Source organism: Monodelphis domestica, chromosome 1, assembly GCF_027887165.1.
Source record: "Monodelphis domestica isolate mMonDom1 chromosome 1, mMonDom1.pri, whole genome shotgun sequence".
In the NCBI taxonomy this organism is placed as follows: Eukaryota; Metazoa; Chordata; class Mammalia; order Didelphimorphia; family Didelphidae; genus Monodelphis; species Monodelphis domestica.
This window is the reverse complement of record NC_077227.1, coordinates 395,604,103-395,623,372: the sequence shown is the minus strand read 5'-3', so window position 1 is coordinate 395,623,372 and position 19,270 is coordinate 395,604,103. Positions and strand designations below refer to the sequence as shown.

General features: G+C 43.8%; 1 protein-coding gene across 1 annotated transcript in view; it reads right to left on the bottom strand.

The window, feature by feature from the left end:
• Positions 1–19,270, bottom strand: part of MMP24 (matrix metallopeptidase 24) — a 65,606-nt gene that overhangs the window by 41,644 nt on the left and 4,692 nt on the right. The window contains exons 2-4 of the mRNA XM_007474237.3: positions 12,093–12,241; positions 2,626–2,742; positions 398–702 (exon numbers count right to left, since the gene is read on the bottom strand). Of these exons, the coding sequence (XP_007474299.2) occupies positions 398–702; positions 2,626–2,742; positions 12,093–12,241 (571 nt within the window). The remainder of the gene's footprint in view (positions 1–397; positions 703–2,625; positions 2,743–12,092; positions 12,242–19,270) is intronic.

Here is a 19,270-nt window from a genome sequence, read left to right as displayed (position 1 = left end):
TGAAGACAGCTCTCATATCCTTCTTATGGCTTTTCCAGGCTAAAAATATCCCACAGTCCCTTCAACTGACTTTATTACCTTATATTCTTATTTCTACTTTACTTTTAAGATTTAGTATTATAATGCTGGGGGGGGGTTCCCTTACCAAACCTACTCCTCCCCTCCTCATACTGTGGGTTCCAGAAGGGCAGGGACCCCATCTATTTATTTTTGCATCCTTTACAGTATCTGGCACAGGGCCCTAATTGATAAATATTTGTTGAATAAATGTTACTATTTAGACAAGCAGTTCTGCAAGGTTAGTGACCACATCTAATGCTCACCGAATCCCCGGGCACTTAGTATATGCCCCCTGAGTAAGGAGGGATTGTTACCCTGTCTCTGAGACAGGCCTTACCATCATGGTTGGCGTTCCCCAGTGTCCATGGCTCATCAGAGTCAAAGTGAGTGTCTCCACCAATCCCAGGGCCAGGGAAGTAGGCATGGGCTAGGAATCCCCCTTCACCATCAAAGGGGGAGCTGTCGCCGTGGAAACCAGAGGCAAAGAAAATCATGATGTCTGCTTCCTTGCGGTCACTTTTAATCTCGTGGTAGGGAACCTCCTCAAACGTCAGTGGGGTGACCTTCTGCCACACATCAAAGGCCTGGCGGATAGCTTTCCGTGTGTCCAGCTCGCCTACTTTGGGAGTGTAGTTGTGAATGCTGGTGAGAAAGCAAAAGGTCAGTGAGGGCAAGGTAGACTCTCCCAGGACTCAGGATAAGGCCATGAGGATATGACCTGACTGTGTCCAGGCCTGACCTCCTGTTCTCTTTCTCTTCTTCTCTCTCTGGATCCACTTCTCCCTCCCGATTCCCAAAGATGTTAATCATACTAAATCCCCCGGATCTGAATCGAATGGTCACATCCATCCTCTATCTGATCTTCGGGGGAGGGGACGTATTTTTGAACTTCTTAGGAGGGAAGCTGGGGTAGAGCGGAAAGTACAGTATTCTGGTCTTGTGGTCAGGAGACACCCTGTTCAAAGACTGCGTAAGGGTGTTTGCCAGCTGTGTGACCACGGGCAAATCATTTAATCTCTCTAAACCTCAGTTTCCTAATCAATAAATTGAGGATAATAATACCTACTTCACAGGGCTGTTTTGAGAATCTAATAAGATGATGTATATAAACACTTGATAAAACCTCGGAATGCTAATATGAATGTGTTGCTATTATTTTCAGAAGACAAAAAATGGGGCCCAGAGCATTCAATATGCTTGCCCACGCTCACACAAGAAGTCAGTGGGAGGCTTGGGACTAGAACCCAAGACCTCCTAACTCAGCTCCCAAGACTTCCTGACTGCTGCACACTGACTCTTAAGGAACAGAAGCCAAGTTTCTGCCAGTTGGTTCCTTCTAAGGTCCCATTCTTGGATAAGCTCTATCAACTGTGGGCCCTAGATATGGCCCCTAGGGATGTCTAGCCTGGGCCCTGGCAGTGAGCCCTGGGAATTAGTTGGGGGAACCTAAGGTTATCCAGCTCCTGATTCCAGGCATAGAATCACATAATCTGATGTCATCAGACCTCATTGGTCCCTGAACAAGAATTCTCTCATCGATATTCCAACAAATGGCCATCTAGCCTCTCCTGGCAGACCTCCAGGGACAGAGTTCACCCCCAAGACGATTCGTTGCACTTTTATTCAACACAAATTTTCATTGGGTTCACTCTTCTATGGATTGGAGCCTGCCTCCCTGTAAAATCTAATCACTATTTTGTTCCTGGTTCTGCTCCATGGATGAATCAGAAAGTCTCTCTCCAACGGTCTTTAAGATACTTGAAGAGAGCAATTGTACAGCCCCCCATTTCCTCCTCCTCCCCCTAAGTCTTCTCTGTCCAACTGCAGTTCTTTCAACCAGTCTTTCCATGGCATGATCTCTAGTGCTCAAAGCATATTAGTCATCCTCCTCTGAATGCTTCAGAAGGCAGGCTCTCTGACCCAGACTCAACCACCCAGAGAATCGTGTCTCGAGACAGACTCCAAGATCACACCTATCGGACCCCAGCATGAGCTGGAGCCCAGCCCCATGATAAAATATTATATAATGATCACACCTCATCTGTCAGGGTAGGACTGGCAGGGGCCCGGGCTAGGATGGGGGGAGGGGATAGGAGGCAGCCAAGGACTGGTCTAATCAGATCCAGGTTTAGAGGAAGCTCTACGGCCCCAACACACTCCTAAATAAAGTCTCTTGACCGAGTGTGTGGGACACCTATTAAGTGAGAGGCAGGGCCAGACTCAGGGACTTGTAGGCTATCGAGCTGGAAAGAGGCTGTGATCATCCAGTCCAACACCATTTTACAGACTCAGAATCTGAGGCTTGGAGAAAAGGGACTTTTCTCAACCAGGAAGAAGGGAGCAAAGTCAGGAGTCAAAGTAAGGACCTCTGACTTCAAATCCAGCCCCCTTCCACCAGGCTGGGTATCACCCACATCCCACATCCGTGGTCCTTCTACCCCATCAAGCACTGACTCCATTCAGACTGAGTTGCCGTGGGGCTCCAGGGGCCAGAAGCGGCCACATCTTCCTCTGGACGTGAGAGGAGCCAGACCCACAGGAGCAGAGCAAGACAGTGGGCCTTACCTGTACGTGATGTGTTTTTGCCTCCACTTCTGCCCCGTCAGTGCATAGCGCTTATTCCTGCGCCGGCGGCTCAGGTGGGGGTGATCAGGGACACCGCAGCGAGGCTTCTTCATCCACCTAGGCAGAGAGCACATACATGTTCACACTGGCCAAAGAGCTTAGAGTCAGGAGCCAAAGGCAATGCTAGAAGAGGCCTTAGCGATCCCCTGGAAGGGTAGGGAATTGCAGTGACCAAACAAGCACATAAGTGGGAGACTGGAAAGCTAGGTTTGAATGGCATAAATGGTAGGGCTTTGGGAGACTTGGAATCAAACGTCCACCTCAGACACTTAGTAGCTGAGTGTCCCTGGGCAAGTCTCAGTTTCCTCATCTCTAACATGAGGAGGCTGGACTCAATGGTCTCTAAGTCCCCTTCCAGCTCTAAATCTATGATCTAAAGATTCTATCCCAGCTCAACCATTTATCACCTCTGAGCATCTATTCACATATTTTGTCTCCTTCTGTAGCTCCTTGAAGATAGGGATTCAGGGATCTAGGTGGTCTAATGGAATCTCACCTCAAGAACTTATCACCTTTGTGGCTTTGGGCAAAAAGTTCATCTCTTTTGGTCACAATTTCCTCATCTATAAAGTAGAGATAACACCTGCTGTAAAGCACTAGTTGTTATTATTATTATCATTATCATTAGATCTCTTTGTATCCTTGGTGCCTAGTGCAGTGCCTGGCAGAGAACTGGTACAGTGTTGAAAGATGGATCATCACTATGCCTTTGGTTGAGCCCCTGAAGTTCCCCAGTGTCCAAATCTGTAAAGTGAGAATAATATCTGCTCAGCCTCCACTACAGAATTTTAGGGGGTGCAAATAAAATAATGGATGCAAAGGGTTTTGTAAGCATAATTGTGGGATGTTATTGCCCTTCATTTTACAGAGGAGGAAACTGAAGTGGGAGCATTTGCTCCAGGGCAGGTAAGTCAGTAGCAAAGCCTGGGCCACTATGCTGCTTTCCTGTCTCTTAGAAAAACTTGCCATCCATCTGTGTCCCATAGCTCAGTGTGGTTCTCTAGGTCCTTTTACGAAGAGAGGAGTTCTTCTCCCATGCCTTGCCCTACCACTGTAGCCCATACAAGTAGCACAGTGCACAGGACACATGGGTATGTGCATATGGGCAGTCTGGGATAGCTTTTGAGTTCTTCCTGATAGAGCTAACCTGGTACAGGTGGCATGGAGAGGCTGACTGGATGCTGGTGTCCTCATGAACAGCCTTGGGAGGTGGTGGAGTTATCAGAGAACCCGGGATGTGGCCTTCAGGAACTCAAGCTTTGTCAGCCCACCCAGGGAGATCAGGCTCTGGAGAATGGAATTCCACTAACCAACCCCACAAGACTAATTAATAAACCAGATGATGGTGTATTAACTTATGCTGCGAAATATTCCTGGCTGGCCCCAGAACCAGCCCCACCTAAATGCTCAGGGTTCTGCCTCTGGTGGGTTGGCCCACTCAAGAGACCCAATTACAGACTCAGAAGGTTACTTGGCAAGCATAGAATCAGAACACAGAGAGCTGATTATTCTTAAGGGAAATTTCCAACCAGTCAGGCTGTCCTTCTCCACTCCAGGGGCTTGTCGAAGAAACTGATACAAGGAAATTACAACTAGGTGGCACAGTAGATTGAACACTGGGCCTAGAGCCAGGAAGACCTGAGTTTGAATGCAATCTCTGAGACTAGCTGTGTAACCTCTGGGCAAGTCATTTGACTGCTGTCTGCCTCAGTTTCCTCAACTATGAAATAGAGATAATAATAGCACTTATCTCTCAGTGTTGTTGAAACTAACTGCAGGTCCAGATTAAATTAGATAACATTTGTAAAGCTCTTAGTACAGTGCATTGCATATTGCTGGCACTTAATAAGTCTGTCCATATTCCCTCCCTCCCTCTTTCCCTTCCTTCTTTCCTTCCTTCCTCCCTCCCTCCCTCCCTCCCTTCCTTCCTTCCTTCCTCCCTCCCTTTCTTCCTTCCTTCCTCCCTCCCTTTCTTCCTCCCTTTCTTCCTCCCTTTCTTCCTTCCTTCCTTCCTTCCTTCCTTCCTTCCTTCCTTCCTTCCTTCCTTCCTTCCTTCCTTCCTTCCTTCCTTCCTTCTTTCCTTCCTTCCTCCCTCCCTTTCTTCCTCCCTTTCTTCCTTCCTTCTTTCCTTCCTTCCTTCCTTCCTTCCTTCCTTCCTTCCTTCCTTCCTTCCATGTAGAATACCCAGTAATAATTCAAGGATATGGATGATGGAGTGTTGTGTGTGAGGAATAGCAATAAGGCCAATTTGGCTAGACCAAGAGCACTGGAAAGGGAAGTTAGAGCCAGATTGTGAAGAATCATCTCAGCAAGGTAAGACTCCTGTGGAAAGGATTTTTTGAAAGTTATAACTTCCACTGCATTATAGCAGTCCCCAGTCATGCTGCTATAAGACAATGAGCCCTGTTCCTTGGGGGCAAGGGTGAGCTCCAATTTGAGAAGATACCTAGCAATTCTTTTAAAAATAATTTTTAAATGGGGCAACTCAGTGGCACAGTAGATAGAGTTTGAGGCTTTGAATCAGGAGGACCTGGGTTCAAATCTGGTCTCAGACACTTCCTAGCTATATGACCCTGGTCAAGTCATTTAATAACTCCATTTGCCCAGTTCTTGCCCTTTGGTCTTAGAATTGTTACTAGGGCAGAAGGTAAGAGTTTAAAATAATATAAGAGGAAGGGTTATCAATACCTTTTGTTCATATACCACAGTCATTTCTAGATACACCATTTAACTTCTAATAAGCTATCCTTTGTAACAAAAAAAAAAGTTAAATAAAACTAACTGATATATTACTCTTTATTTACTCTTATAATGCATGTAATATTCAGTACCCATGATGCCCCAGCTCTCTACTGAAAGGCAGGTAATGTTCTCCAGGGCCAAGAGTGGTCCTAAGGACTACTCAGACTTTGGTTTCCTTTCTGTGTTATTGTTGTTCACATTATTGTAGAAAGCATTTGAACTCAGGTCTTCCTACCCACAGGCCCAGAATTCTATAACCTGGCTGCCTTCAATGCTCCTTATCTCTGCCTGCTAGGAATCCTTATTTCCTTCGAAACTCAGCTCAAACACCACTTTCTGTCCATAGGACTCCTTTCTTCATTCCACCTTCTATCCCAGCTAGTGGTGGTCTTCTCTCCTTCCCCCCCTCAAATTACTTATAACTATTTTACATGCACACACATATATATAAACACACACATATATATATAAACACACACACACATATATGTATGTATATGTTGTCTACCTTAAGTTCCTCTAAGAATATTTCAGTCTATCTTGGTATCTCCAGCACTGAACACAGTGCTTGGCACATAGTGGGTACTTAATAAATATTTATTGATTAACTGTCACACTCATGAGGTCAGTAGAACTTTTTTTTTTTAATTCTTACCTTCCATCTTAGAATCAATACTATGTATTGATTCCAAGGCACAAAAATATTAAAGGTTGGGCAATGGGGGTAAAGTGACTTGTCTAGGATCACAAAGTTAGGAAGTATCTGAGGCCACATTTGAACCCAGGACCTCTACACCTTTAGGCCTGGTTCTCTATCCACTGAGCCATCCAGCAGCCCCTTTCAGAGGAACTTTCACAAACCATCTTTTCAAGATGGTGATTTCTGCCTATTTCAGAGGATGACACTTTTGAGCCTGGTACTTAAATCTTGGAGACAACTTCTAGTCGGAAATTATAGTCGGCTCCCCTCCTCAGGTACTGACTTGTTCTATGTTCTCCTTGGTTGGGTGGTAAATTTCTCCATGGTTGGGTGGTAAATGTAGAGAAAGCAAGTACCATATCTTCTGCATATTTGTGTCCCCTAGTCAGAAAGTTAATCAAAAAACATTTATTAAGCTCCTACTATGTGCCAGGCCTCAGACACTTACTAGCTGTGTGATCCTGGAGAAGTCACTTAACCTCTGTTTGCCTAAATCCACTGGAGAAGGAAATTGGCTTTGCCAATAAAACCCAATGGACGACATTGGTGAGCTATGATCTACAGGGTTCACAAAGAGTTGTAAATAACTGAACAACAAAAGGACAACAGAATGTGCCAGTCACTGTGCTAGGCATTCAGCATACAAAGAAAGATTTAAAAGCTTTCAAGAAGCTCACAGCCTAATGAAGGAGCAGCATGCAAACAACATGGACAAACAAGCTATATACAAGATGTATATGAAATAATCAAGAGAGGGAAGGCAGTGAAATTATGGGAAATCAGGAAAGGCTTCCTGTAGAAGGTGGGCTTGGGACATAGTAGGCGCTCCATGTGTATTGGTGGGAGATTGAAATTCTCCAGTAGAATGTTTAGAAGCCCTGGGCCGGGACTGGGAGACTTGGATTCTAGTTTCAACTCATTACCAATTCACTATGACCACAGGCAAGTCATTCTCCCTCTGTAGGCCTCAATTTTGCTGTATCTCTATATCAGAGATAATCCTTGCCTTCATGGCATTGTGGCCAGAGAGCCAACCTGGGAACCAGTAGGCCCGAGTTCAAATTCTTTCATTGACACATACTAGCAATGTGGTCATGGACCAGGCACATAATTTTTCAGTGACCTGAACAACTGTCTAAGACTATAAGTTTATAGATATGTTCTTTTTTTTTAACCCACACTTTCTGTCTTAGAATCAATATAGTGTATTGGTTCCAAGGCAGAAGAGCAGTAAGGGCTAGGCAATGGGGGTTAAGTGACTTGCCCAGGGTCACACAGCTAGGAAGTGTTTGAGGTCACATTTGAACCCAGGACCTCCCAATTCCAGACCTGGATCTCTATCCACTGTGCTACCAAGCTGCCCCCCAAACATATTCTTGATAGTATCAGGAGTAAGGGGAAAGGAATAAGCATTTATATAGCACCTACTATGTGCCAGGAAATATGATAAGCCCTTTTTCAGATATCTCCTTTGATCTTAACAACAACCCTGGGAGATAGGTACAAATATTATCCCCATTTTATAGTCAAGGAAACTGAAGCAACAGGGGTAAAGCTACTTGCCTGGGGTCACACAGCAAGTAAGTGTCTGAGGTCAAATTTGAACTCAGGTCTTCCTGACTCCAAACCCAGCGCTCTATCCACTAGGTCACCAGCTGCCTTTGTGGCTGAAGTTTTCCACTCCAGAAATTCTTTATACTGATGAAACCACAGGGCTAGACCAAAAATAAAAATAAAAACACTCTATCTCATAGGGGAAATGCTTTGTAAACTTTCAAGTGCTAGAGAAACTATTATTACTCCTAATTCCTCTGAATTGTTCCCTGGTTGTTGCACTGGTCTGCATCCAGTCTCCCACGAGGTTGAGTTCCTTGAAGGAAGGGAAGGGGGTCTCTAGCTCCTTGAAAACCTCCACAATGGAATGGCCCACAGAAATCATCTTGTCCAGCTTAAGAAACTGTCTTCTGGGGGCAGCTGGGTTGTTCAATAGGCCTAGAAATAGGAGGTCCTGGGTTCAAATGTGGCCTCAGATACTTCCTAGCTGTGTGATCTTGGGCAAGTCACTTAACCCCCATTGCCTAGCCCTTACCACTCTTCTCACTTGAAACCAATACACAGTATTGATTCTAAGATATAAGGTAAAAGTTTCCAAAAAAGAAAGAAAGAAACTGGCTTCTAGTTACAGTTAAATACATTCATTGAAGGGGAAATTCCCTACCTATCAAGGCAGCAGCTTTTATTTCTTCCAGCAATGAACCTAGGGGCAGGTTTGGAGAAAGAAGTGCTTCTTTGTGCAAACTTGGTATCTACTTTCTGTGTCCCTTTTGTTTCCTCTGAGTAAAATAAAGTTCATTTGGGGCAGCTGGGTGGCTCTGTGGATTGATGACCAGCCTAGATATGGGAAGTCCTGGGTACAAATCTAGATTCCTAGCTGTGTGACCCTGGGCAAGTCACTTAACCCCTATTGTCTAGCCCTTACTGCTCTTCTGCCTTGGAACCAATTATCTAAGATGTTAGGTAAGTGCTTTTTTTTTTTTTAAGTACATTCTTTGGGGACAGAAGTAATTTTATTTTTTAATCTTTGAATCTCCTCCCAAGATGCCAGGCATCCAGTAGACACTTAATAATTGCCCTGTTGAATGAATGCATTAATAGCCTGAACATAAAGTCTTGACTTAAATGGTGGAGACAATGAAAATGTCATTGGATTTTGTAGTCTCTGAACATAGTAGGAGCACAGTAAATACTTATGGGTTCACTAAATTATTCCTGTCCCTTAATAGGATCAAAGATCTAGATTTGAAAGGACCTTCAAAGGTCATCTGGACCAATCTCCTTGTTTTACAACTAAGATCAAAGAAGTAAAGCGAAATGCCAAAAGTAACATAGGGAGTGTGAGAGGTGCATTTGAACCCACATCCTCTGACTACAGAGCTCATGTTCTTTCCACTGTGCCACAATGCCTTTTTTGAAGGGGCACAGTGGGCCTGAATAGCCTCTAATCCATTGTTGTTCAGTCATTTTTTCAATCATGTCTGATTCTTTGTGACCGCATTTTGGATTTTCTTGGCAGAAATATGATAGAGGCCTTTTCCTTTTCCTGCTCATTTTACAAACAAGGAACTGAGGCAAATAGGGTTACATGACTTGCCCAAAGTCAAACTGCTAGGAAGTGTCTGAGGTCACATTTGAACTCAGGTCCTCCTGATTCCAAGGCCAAGGTTTTATCCAGCTGCCCTCTAAATATAGATCTTAGATTGTGAGTTAAGCTGTCCTATTAATCCCTGGCCTTCCTCTTCCAACTACAGATTCATCTGGAGCTAACTTTGGAATGCCTCTCTGTGCCTCAGTTCCCTCATCCACAGAATGAAAATACTCACCTTCCCCCAGCTCCCAAACACACCAGAAAGGATTGACAGACAGGCAAGTGGGAGATGCTTTCTTACCTACCCAGATCATCCCCTCTCCTCCTCCCACCATCTGACTGCCCTTAGTTGAACCCCAGCCAATGTGCCTGTGTCTTTCTGGAACAGAGACCAAACTAAGGCCAGGTGGCCCCTCAGCAGTGGCCGTCTCCCTGCCATGTGATGCTCTGCTGTGCCTACCCATCCCAGGCCTCAAAATAGCCCTGGCTTCTGTAAGGCAGCCTCAGTTCATCCAGGCTTATGCTCAATCATAGGATGGCAGTTAGAAGGGACCTTAGAGATCATCTAATCCAAGCTGACCCTCATTTTATAGCTAGAAAAACGGTCCCAGAGAGGAGACATGGCCCACTCTTCCTGGCAGCACTGAGAGGTAGAGAGAACCCAGTATTCCTGACTCTTGACTCTTTATTCAGTTCAACAGATACTTAATGGGCACCTCCTAGGTCCCAGGACCTGTGTTGGGCTTTGGGGAGATAAACCAAAGACAAGACTTTCCCTGCCCTCAAAGAACTTACCTTCTACTAAGGGGAAATGTTATTTATTTACATGGGTAAATAAATACAAAATAAAATTCAAAGGGATTGACGGGGAAGAACAAACAACTGCGAGGATGATAGGGGGCCTTTTGAAGGAGGTGGCACTTAGAGAGTTGGGGTGCCAAGAAGAGGGGGATGGGAAGAAGGGCATTCCAATCCCTGGGGGTGATGATGTGAAAGCAAGAAGGTAGGAGATGGAATGTCTCAGGGCCGCCTAGTGGGTGTTTTATCTTCTTTCATGGAAAGAAGGTTGTGTCCTTAACTCCCTAGGCCAGAAAGGGCCCTCAAACTCAAGGTGCCAAAGGACCTAGAGCAGAGGCTTGAAGTCTTGTAGGAGTGTTAGCTGGTAGCCCTGAAGGAGGCAGCATTGTGTATTATCTAGAAGTCAGGAGACCTGGATTAGGGTCCTGACTCTGCCACGGATTACTAGTGTGACACAGGGCAAGTCACTACACCCCTTTTGAGCCTCAGTTTCCTTGTCTACAAAATGAAGATAATACTTTGAGCCATGGACCTCTCCAGGTTATTCTGACCATCAAGTGAGGCCATGGATGCAAGGCACTAAATGAATGACAACTATTATTATATTAATACTAGAATAGAATTGATATGGGGCAGCTGGGTGGCTCAGTGGATTGAGAGTCAGTCCCAGAGACGGGAGGTCTTGGGTTCAAATCTGGATTCAGACACTTCCTAGCTGTGTGACCTAGACAAGTCACTTCACTGCTATTGCCTAAACCTTACTGCTCTTCTGCCTTGGAACCAAAATACAGTATTGATTCTAAGAGGAAGGTAAGGATTTTAATATATATAAAAAAAGAATAGAATCAATCATTTGCTATCTGTGTGACATTACACAAGTCACTTCCCTTCCTGAGCCCCTTTTTCCTCATCTTATAAAATAAAGAAAAAATTGCAAGGGGCAGATAGGTGACTTAATGGTTTGAGAGCCAGACTTGGAGCCTGGAGGACCTACCTAGGTTCAAATTTGGCTTCAGATACTTCTTAGCTGTGTGACCCTAGGCAAGTCTCTTAACCCCAGTTGCTTGGTCCTCAGCACTCTTCTGCCTTCGGACCAATACACAGTATTGGTCCTAAGACACAAGGTAAGAGTTTTGAGAGAGAGAGAGAGAGAGGATTGGATTCCTACCCTCAGGGAGCTTAGAGTCTATTGGGGATGACGCCAGACAAATAGCATTATAGACAAGAATGATAAGTTCATTAAGGAGCTGCAGAACAGTCTGTCAGATGATCTCCAAGTTCTCTCCCAGCTCTAAGTCTCATGACTGTATAAATGTATTGATTTTATTATACATAATATTATATATTATGATAAATGAATGCTAAATGTATTCATAATTGCATTAGCTTCAAACTCTGCTGATTCCCTGCTAGCCAGCATGGCTACTTTCCTAATGAGCTCCTAACTTTTGCTCCAGTCAGTAGATCTGGTAACAGAAGGAATACTCTTACTCGTTAAGGATTCATGTGGATCATTCATTCGAACATTCATTCATTTATTCAATAAATATTTGATGAGGCTTTAGCACAGGACCTGGCACATAGAAAGCACTTAATAAATGCTTGCTGGTTGCCCCATGACTTGCTGCATACAGAGGCCTAGGCCACAGGAGGAGACAGAGAAGGATAAGAAAGAGGCCTTGGCCTGACAGAGTGCATGGTTGAGTTGGGGACAACATGTGGGTCTGAGGATAAAGGCCGTAAGAGCTTAAAGGAGGGAGAGCTCAGTGTGGCCTAGAGGGGCCATGAAAACTTCATAGAGGAGACAGAACTTAAGCTGAGCCAATGAACTTGGAAGGTTTGGGTGGTTGGAAGGGGTGAAAGAAGGGAGTATGTATCACAGGGCAGAAAGAAGGCCAAGTGGAAGGAGCAGGCATGGAATGTGAAAACACAGGAAGGAAAAACATGGAAGGCTTCTTGCCTTGTCATGTCCAGAGGGAAGTCTGAAAAGCTAAGGAACACAATGTCCCATGGGAATCTTACTCGATTGTTGTCTGATCCAACACTCCTGTGACAGGAATCCCATAAAACTGCTGCATAGTGGTGACCGCTGACTGCAAGACCTTCCCTGAGGGCATCATGGGTACCCGGGCATCATAGGGAAGCAGATAGCCATAAGACTTTAACCAGCTCTGTAAAAAAGGAGAGACAGATGGAGATGAAGGAGAAATATCAAGAAAGTAGAAGAGACAGGGTGGGAAGAAGAGAGACAAACAGACAGAAAAGTCCTAGGGGGAAGAGGGAATAAGGAGAGGGAAAGAGAGACAACATATACATGTATATATAGAGAAAGAGACAGAGAAAAAGAGCCAGAGACAGACAGAGACAGTGTCAGAGACAAGGACAGAAACAGGGAACACAATTAGGGCCTGGAAGGTTTGACTTCCCTGAAAACTATGGGCTCTTTTAACCAATGCTGAATGACCCCACATCAAAAAGGTTATAGTAAAGACTTCTTTCAGCTTTGAAACTTATAATTCTAATTCTATATGTGACTTAAAAAAGGATGTAATGCACTTGTCATTAGTTTTCAAGTAGGAAAACTACTACTGAGAGGAACTTCAGACAGACCAACCCACACAATAACTGGGTTCCAAATTGGTTAAGAGGAATCGCCATCTGCTGGGAGATGCAGAAGGAATGAGGGGTCCAAAGAGAAGGCCCTAAAATCAATTGCACAAAGTCCATGAACCAAAGTCTATACACTTTCTTCTGGGGGGTCCTTTAGCCCTTCACTCATGGCCCAGTGATTCTGATTTTACACACAACTCTAACAAGCTAGGTTTGCTACGTATTTGGTTTCCTGTCCCACAGGAAATTGGAAGTAGGAAGGCAATTGTTAGGGAGGGGACATGAAAACCATTAGGAAAAAAAATGAACCAAGAATTCTCAAAGCAAAGCAACCTTAAGTTAATCATTGCAGGGAAAACCAGCTATCCAAGTCAACCTCAGTAGAAGCTGTGGGATTCACTCCTAGGGCCATCAATTTTCATCATAGTTGCATATGCTCAGTGCCTTTGGTAAGAAGGGAATACATGTATGATCCATAATAGAAAGCTTTCTACCCCCCAAGTGGCTAAAATAAAAGCTTTGGTACATAAAGGGGTAAACCCTCAACTACTTGCAAAGGGCTCTCCAGATGACTCATTCTCAAAAGGCTCCAAAGAGCCCTGGCTTCAGTACATCCTGTTCTTTAAGAGTTATTTTACTAATTTATACATTTGTGCAATCTAACGGGGTTGTTGTGGGAATCAAATGATGTAATGTATGTAAAGCACTTTGCAGATCTTTTAAGTACTAAATGGCTGGGAGTTGTTATGATTATTCACTGAGTGAAGAGATACTTGATCAGCATTAGTGACAGAGTGGAGACAATCTAGTTTATTCTGAATTATGTCAAGCATATATGGTTTGGATACCTTTGGCTCCCCCTTTAAATCCTTCTCTGGTTTTGACTTGGAGGGGACCCATCTACTAGCTAGCCCCCAGCTCACTTTCCCAACTTACTCAATGAATTAGTACCTAAATTCATTGTCCTCCTTTCTATCCCATCTCCTGCCATCAGAGTGAGGGGCTAGAATATTCCTATTGATGGTCCTTCATTAATATTTGGACACTACAATCCCTCAGTCTCCTTAACTCAATAATATCATCCTCCACCCTGCTTCAACTATGTCCTGCTGCCAGTGTATTAACTTACACCATTGACTTCCCAGAACTGTGACAAGGCCAAGACACAGACCTTTGAAATTCCATTCTTCCACCACAATCTACTCTCCTACCTCTTCTGTTCTCTCCTCCACGTGAAACCTAGGATATGGGGGAGATGCAGGGCAAAGATGTGGAGAAAGGAGGTGGAATGTTATTTAAGCGAGAATAAGATGACCAGTTTGGCTGAATTGTAGAGGGCCTGGAGAAGAGTAATGTAAAATTGACTGATTAATAATATTCCTTATCACATTCCCCTCTTCATGTCCCCTCTCTTTTTGCTCCTAACCACACCCTAAATCCAAATGCTTAGAGAATTTGGCCTTCTATTTCACTCAAAATATAAAGGCCAGCCAACATGAGCTCCTTTTGCTTTTCTTCCTCCATTCTTTGATTTATCAGCATTGGGTGATTCTCTCCTCCTCCCTTTGATCATAGAAGTGAATCTTCTACTCCTCTGTGAGGCTAATTCCTCTCCTCTGAGACCTTTCTTCAGTGGTCCTACTTTTACTCTAACAGGTATAGTCAATCTTGCTTCAAATATGACCCCTTTTGATATTCTCCTACAAATACACTCAGATCTCTCAAATCCTAACATAGCTATCACTTCCCACCCCCTCCCTCTTCTTTACTGCCAAACATGCTGAAAATTGCTTACCTAGGGTACCTACACTTTCACATCACTCACATTCTCTCCTTGCTATCTGTACTTGTCCACCCACCACTTTATTAAAAATGCTCTCTCTAAGGTCAATAATTAACCCCTGAAGGGAAAATCCAGTGACCTTTTTTTTCCCAGTCTTCATTTTTCTTGGCCACTCCGTAGCTCTTGGTGCTATTAGCCACTCACACCAATTGTATATGCCTGTTCTTCCTTTGACTCCCGATACCGCACTCTCCAAATTCTCTTCTCTTCCAACCTCTCTAATAACTTATCCTTCTGTTTCCTTCCCTGGCTTCTCATCCTCTTCCTAACCTACTGATGGGATGTTCCTCAGAGGTCTATTCTTATTCCTCTTCTCTCCATTACACTCTTCCTTGGCCATTTCATTCACTCTCATGACTTCACTATCATGCAAATGACCTGTAAATCTCTATGTCTAGCCCTTCTCCAGAAGGTAGCCCTTCTCCAGACCTGTTATGTCCAGGTGCCCACAGAACACCTCCACCTTGATTTCTCACGTGGCCTAATTCAACATGTCCATGAAAACTCATTATCTTTCTCCCTAAACATTTTCTGTGGTGTCACGATCCACCCAGTCTCCCTTCCTTACAATCTCATGTTGATCTTTGACTCTTCTCTCTCTCCTTTCTCATATCCAACCAATTATCAAGTTCTGTAGATTCCATCTCCATACTCTCTCTCACATCTGTCCCATCCTCTCTGTTCTTATCTGCCATCACCCTAGTATAAGTCTTATTATTACTTGCCTGAACTAATGAATGAACTAACTGATCTTCTTGCTTCCACTTCCTCTCCCCTCCTCCAATCTATCCTTAATAATACTTCCCAGCTTTATCTCACTTTATTATCCTCTAGCCACTCTATGCTTTAGCCAACTATCCTTTGTATCCATGTTTTCTCCTGTGCATTTGCACATATAGCTTGCCAGGAATGTCACTTGACCTACTGAATACAGACTTATCCTCCTTGAAGACTTCCTCCTTACCCACCCCTTCCCCTCTAGTTCTTGGTAATGATTTTCCTCTTGAACCACATACAGCACTTTCTTTTGTAACTCTCTGATGTACTTGTCATGTGTTATTATATGTTATGTCATCTAGTTTGGCATCTTATCTCCCTGCAAGATTGAGTTCCATGAGGGCAGGGATACTATTTCATTGAAATTTTATATCTACACCTAGCATTCTGTTCTGCACAGTAATATATGTGCTTTAGGTTGTTGGTTTAATTTCTTCCTCATATTTTGTGGAATACAAGTTATGGCAATTTCTACCAAAGCTTCTAGTAGCAACAACCCATGACAGATTGACTATGAGTCTCTCTTCTTATGACCAGCCTGGGTAAACGTCTACTGACCAAAGGGCTGGCCACCAAAAGATGAACTTCTTTGCCCAAAGAAACTCAGGAAGACCGTCCACTGAAGTGCAGAGGGGCTGGGATCTGGAACCATATTAATGAAACCACAGATCCTATTAGAAGACCCTTGGGTTATAGTTTTAAAACTAAGAGGGATCTCAGAGAGCCTCATCTGCTCCAGTCCTCTCATTTTACAGATGAGGACAATCAAAGTTTAGAAAACATAAGTACCTTGTTGAAGATCCCAGAGGTAATTAATTCAGTAGCAGGATCATTTGGAGGATTTAAATACTACTTCTGGCCACTAGATAAAATTAAACTGATAAATGTATTGAAATAGTTTGTAAGATGAACCACTTCTACCCATTTGTTGTTGTCATTGTTTAAGACTTTATTCATATGCTCAGGTCTGGAAATGGCCACTATCCCTGGATGATCTAAACTGTAGGGCAGTGATGATGAACCTATGGCATGTGTGCCAAAAGGGGCATGCAGAGCCCTCTCTGTGGGCAAGCCTGCAGTCACCCACCAACTAAAAAGCCAGAGGGACTCAGGGCAGAGCTGTTCTCCTTCCCCTTTCCATGTACTTGAGGACATTCCTTGCTTCACCCATCCCTCTGCTTAGCAGCCCAATAGGAGCACTTACTCCCTTCCCTGTCTGGGATAAGGTGCTGGGGTTGGGGGTGGGGCTCACATGCTACATGAGGTTGCAGCACAGATGACAGCCAGTTGAGTCTGTGGTGAAGGTGGTTCTTATGGTGGAGTGGAAGAGGAGCTAGGTTTGAGGAGAGCATAGATCACTACATGGCACATAGCGGGAGGGGAGTGGAGCACTTGGGCCACTCTCCTCCCCCTCTCCACACACACCTCTCATCACCTGCCCCTCTGTCCAACAGCCCAAAGGTAGCACTTCCTCCCTCCCCTCTGAGGGGTAAGGGGTGGGGTGGGGAGCAAGGTGGGGGAGGGCAGGGCATAGGGAGAGCCAAACACAGGGCTTGATTTCTAGGGGAAATGGCACTCAGTCTGTGGGGGAGGGGAGGGCAGCATTCCATATCTAAAAGGTTTGCCTTCACTGCTATAGGGCATTCTGTGAATTGCTAAACCCCTTGGCTCCTGCCTCCCAAAAGCACTGGACTTGGATTAAGCAGACCTGAAGGATCAGAGTTCCAACTACTTGTGTGACCAAGAGCAAGTCACTTAACTTCCCTGAAGCTCAGGCCCCTCATCAGTAAAATGGGAATGGTACTTGCCACTTATCTCACATTATTAGTATGAGGAAAGCACTTTGTGAATCTTTAAGAGCTCTAGAGATGTAAGCTATCAGCTTCATTGTCATCATTATCATCACCCTGCCAAACAATAGCAGCAGTAATTATTAAACACTAGCTCTGCTAGTCTCCAATGATAAACATGCAGGAGCTTCTCTGACCAAGAGGGGCTTAAGTTCTAATAAAATTAAATTCTAACACAAAGGATTAGCTCAGGCCGTATGAACTTAAAATTTATGCTGTTTTCATGCATCCACGTACATGTGTGAGTGCATGCCTACACACACACACAATACTCCTGGAGAGGCACTTGGGAACTGTCTAGAACAGAAACCTATTACATTTTGCAATTAAGATTGTTCTAACAAAACCCAGCAAAGGAAAACAATCCCACCTCATGGCCAGGATCATAGGATTTAGATTTAGCTAGGAGGAGCCTTCAAAGCCATCTATCATCCCTTACATTTTTATAGAAAAGGAATCTGAAGCCTATAGAGGTTAAGTGACCTGCTTAAAATCACACAGGGGGTAAATAGTAAAGCTGAGATTCGAACTCAGGTCCTCGGACTTCAAATTCAGCATTCTTTCCACAACACCATGGATAATAATAGCTATTGTTTATTTGGTGCTTTGGAATTTACGATGTACTCTACAACATTATCTCATTTGAGCTATATTATATAGCCTTAGGAAGAAGTAAGGCATTATTAAATTAATTTTACAAGTGAGGAAACAGAGGCTAAGGCTTGCCCAACACTAACTGGGAAATGGTAGAGCTAAGTCTCAGATTCAGAACCAAAGATCCTAAGCTCAGGCTTCCAGTTTCTATGTCACTGCCTCTGGATAAGACATGGACCCTCCCCACAAGGGGCTTATAGTCTAGAAAGAGAGACAGGATGTATACAATTTAGGGTGGGGTAAGTGATGTGAGAAGGGTCCAGATAATATGCTCAGTGGAGTTACTCTGGCCGTTCTGCAGGGATTCAAAATCTCACTTTGTGAGGCTCCATAAAAGGATGAGGCAGTTGCAAAGGTTTGCAAGGGGAAGGTGTTGAAATGGGGTGTGAGGGAAGAAGCTGAGAGGAGAAAAGGAACCTTAAGACCTAAAAGGCCCAAGTTAAGACCATAATTCATGCAGAGATCAGAGGACAGAAGGAGGTGGCAGGAGGGAGGGAAGTTGATCACATGACAAAAGAAAGGCAGGATCCCAAAAGACACCCCGTGGATACTTAATCATAGGATTTAGAGTTGGAAAAGACCTTGGAGATTATTTAGCCTAACCTCTCACTTTTGCAGAGGAAAAAACTGAGACTCAAAAAAAAGGGAATGAATCAAACAGTTTAGTGGAATAATGATCCAATGACTTTTATTGTTTCTTTTAAATTGCATTAAAGTATTTTTTAAATAAACCAAAATTTCTTTTTTCTTCTTCCTACCACCCAAATCTCTAAAAAGAAAGAGAAAAATGAACTCCTTATAATAAATATACACAGAATAAATCTCCAGTGCTCCTTCTACTGTACCCACAAAGATCTGGGCAGGTTCTAATACCAGGGAACACAGGAAAATCCTGAAGCAGGATTTAGAAGATGGAAAACAAATAGTTGGGGTGGGGGAGGGAGGGGTTCCTCAAACTCTTGAAAGCCAATCATCAGAGTTCAGGATAGGAGACTACTGGGGACTTCTTCAGTAAGGGCAACTAAGAATCACAGAACTTTAAACTTAGAGCTGGAAGGAACCTCAGAGGTCATCTAGTTTAATTCCTTCATTTTTACAGATGAAGAAACTTAGATCTAGGAAGGTGAAGGGATTTGCCTGAGGTCACACAGATACTAAGGACAAATCCAGAATCTGAACCCAGGTCCTTGGAATCAAAAGCTAATGGCTTTTCAATGTATCATAGACACAAAAACCAGGCTGACTTTTGAGTTCTTCTGCTTATGTAGGGCAAAAGGAAAAGCCCTGTGATAGGAGTGAGAATTTCTAATCTTGACATTATTAATAACTCTCTACATCAAGACTTTGGGCAAGTCACTTTCTTCCCTGAGCAGATAACCCTGGGACACAACATGGTATAATGTGGATATTACACAGGATTTCTGATCAGAAGATCTTTTTTAATTTAATTAAATTTAAATCCTACC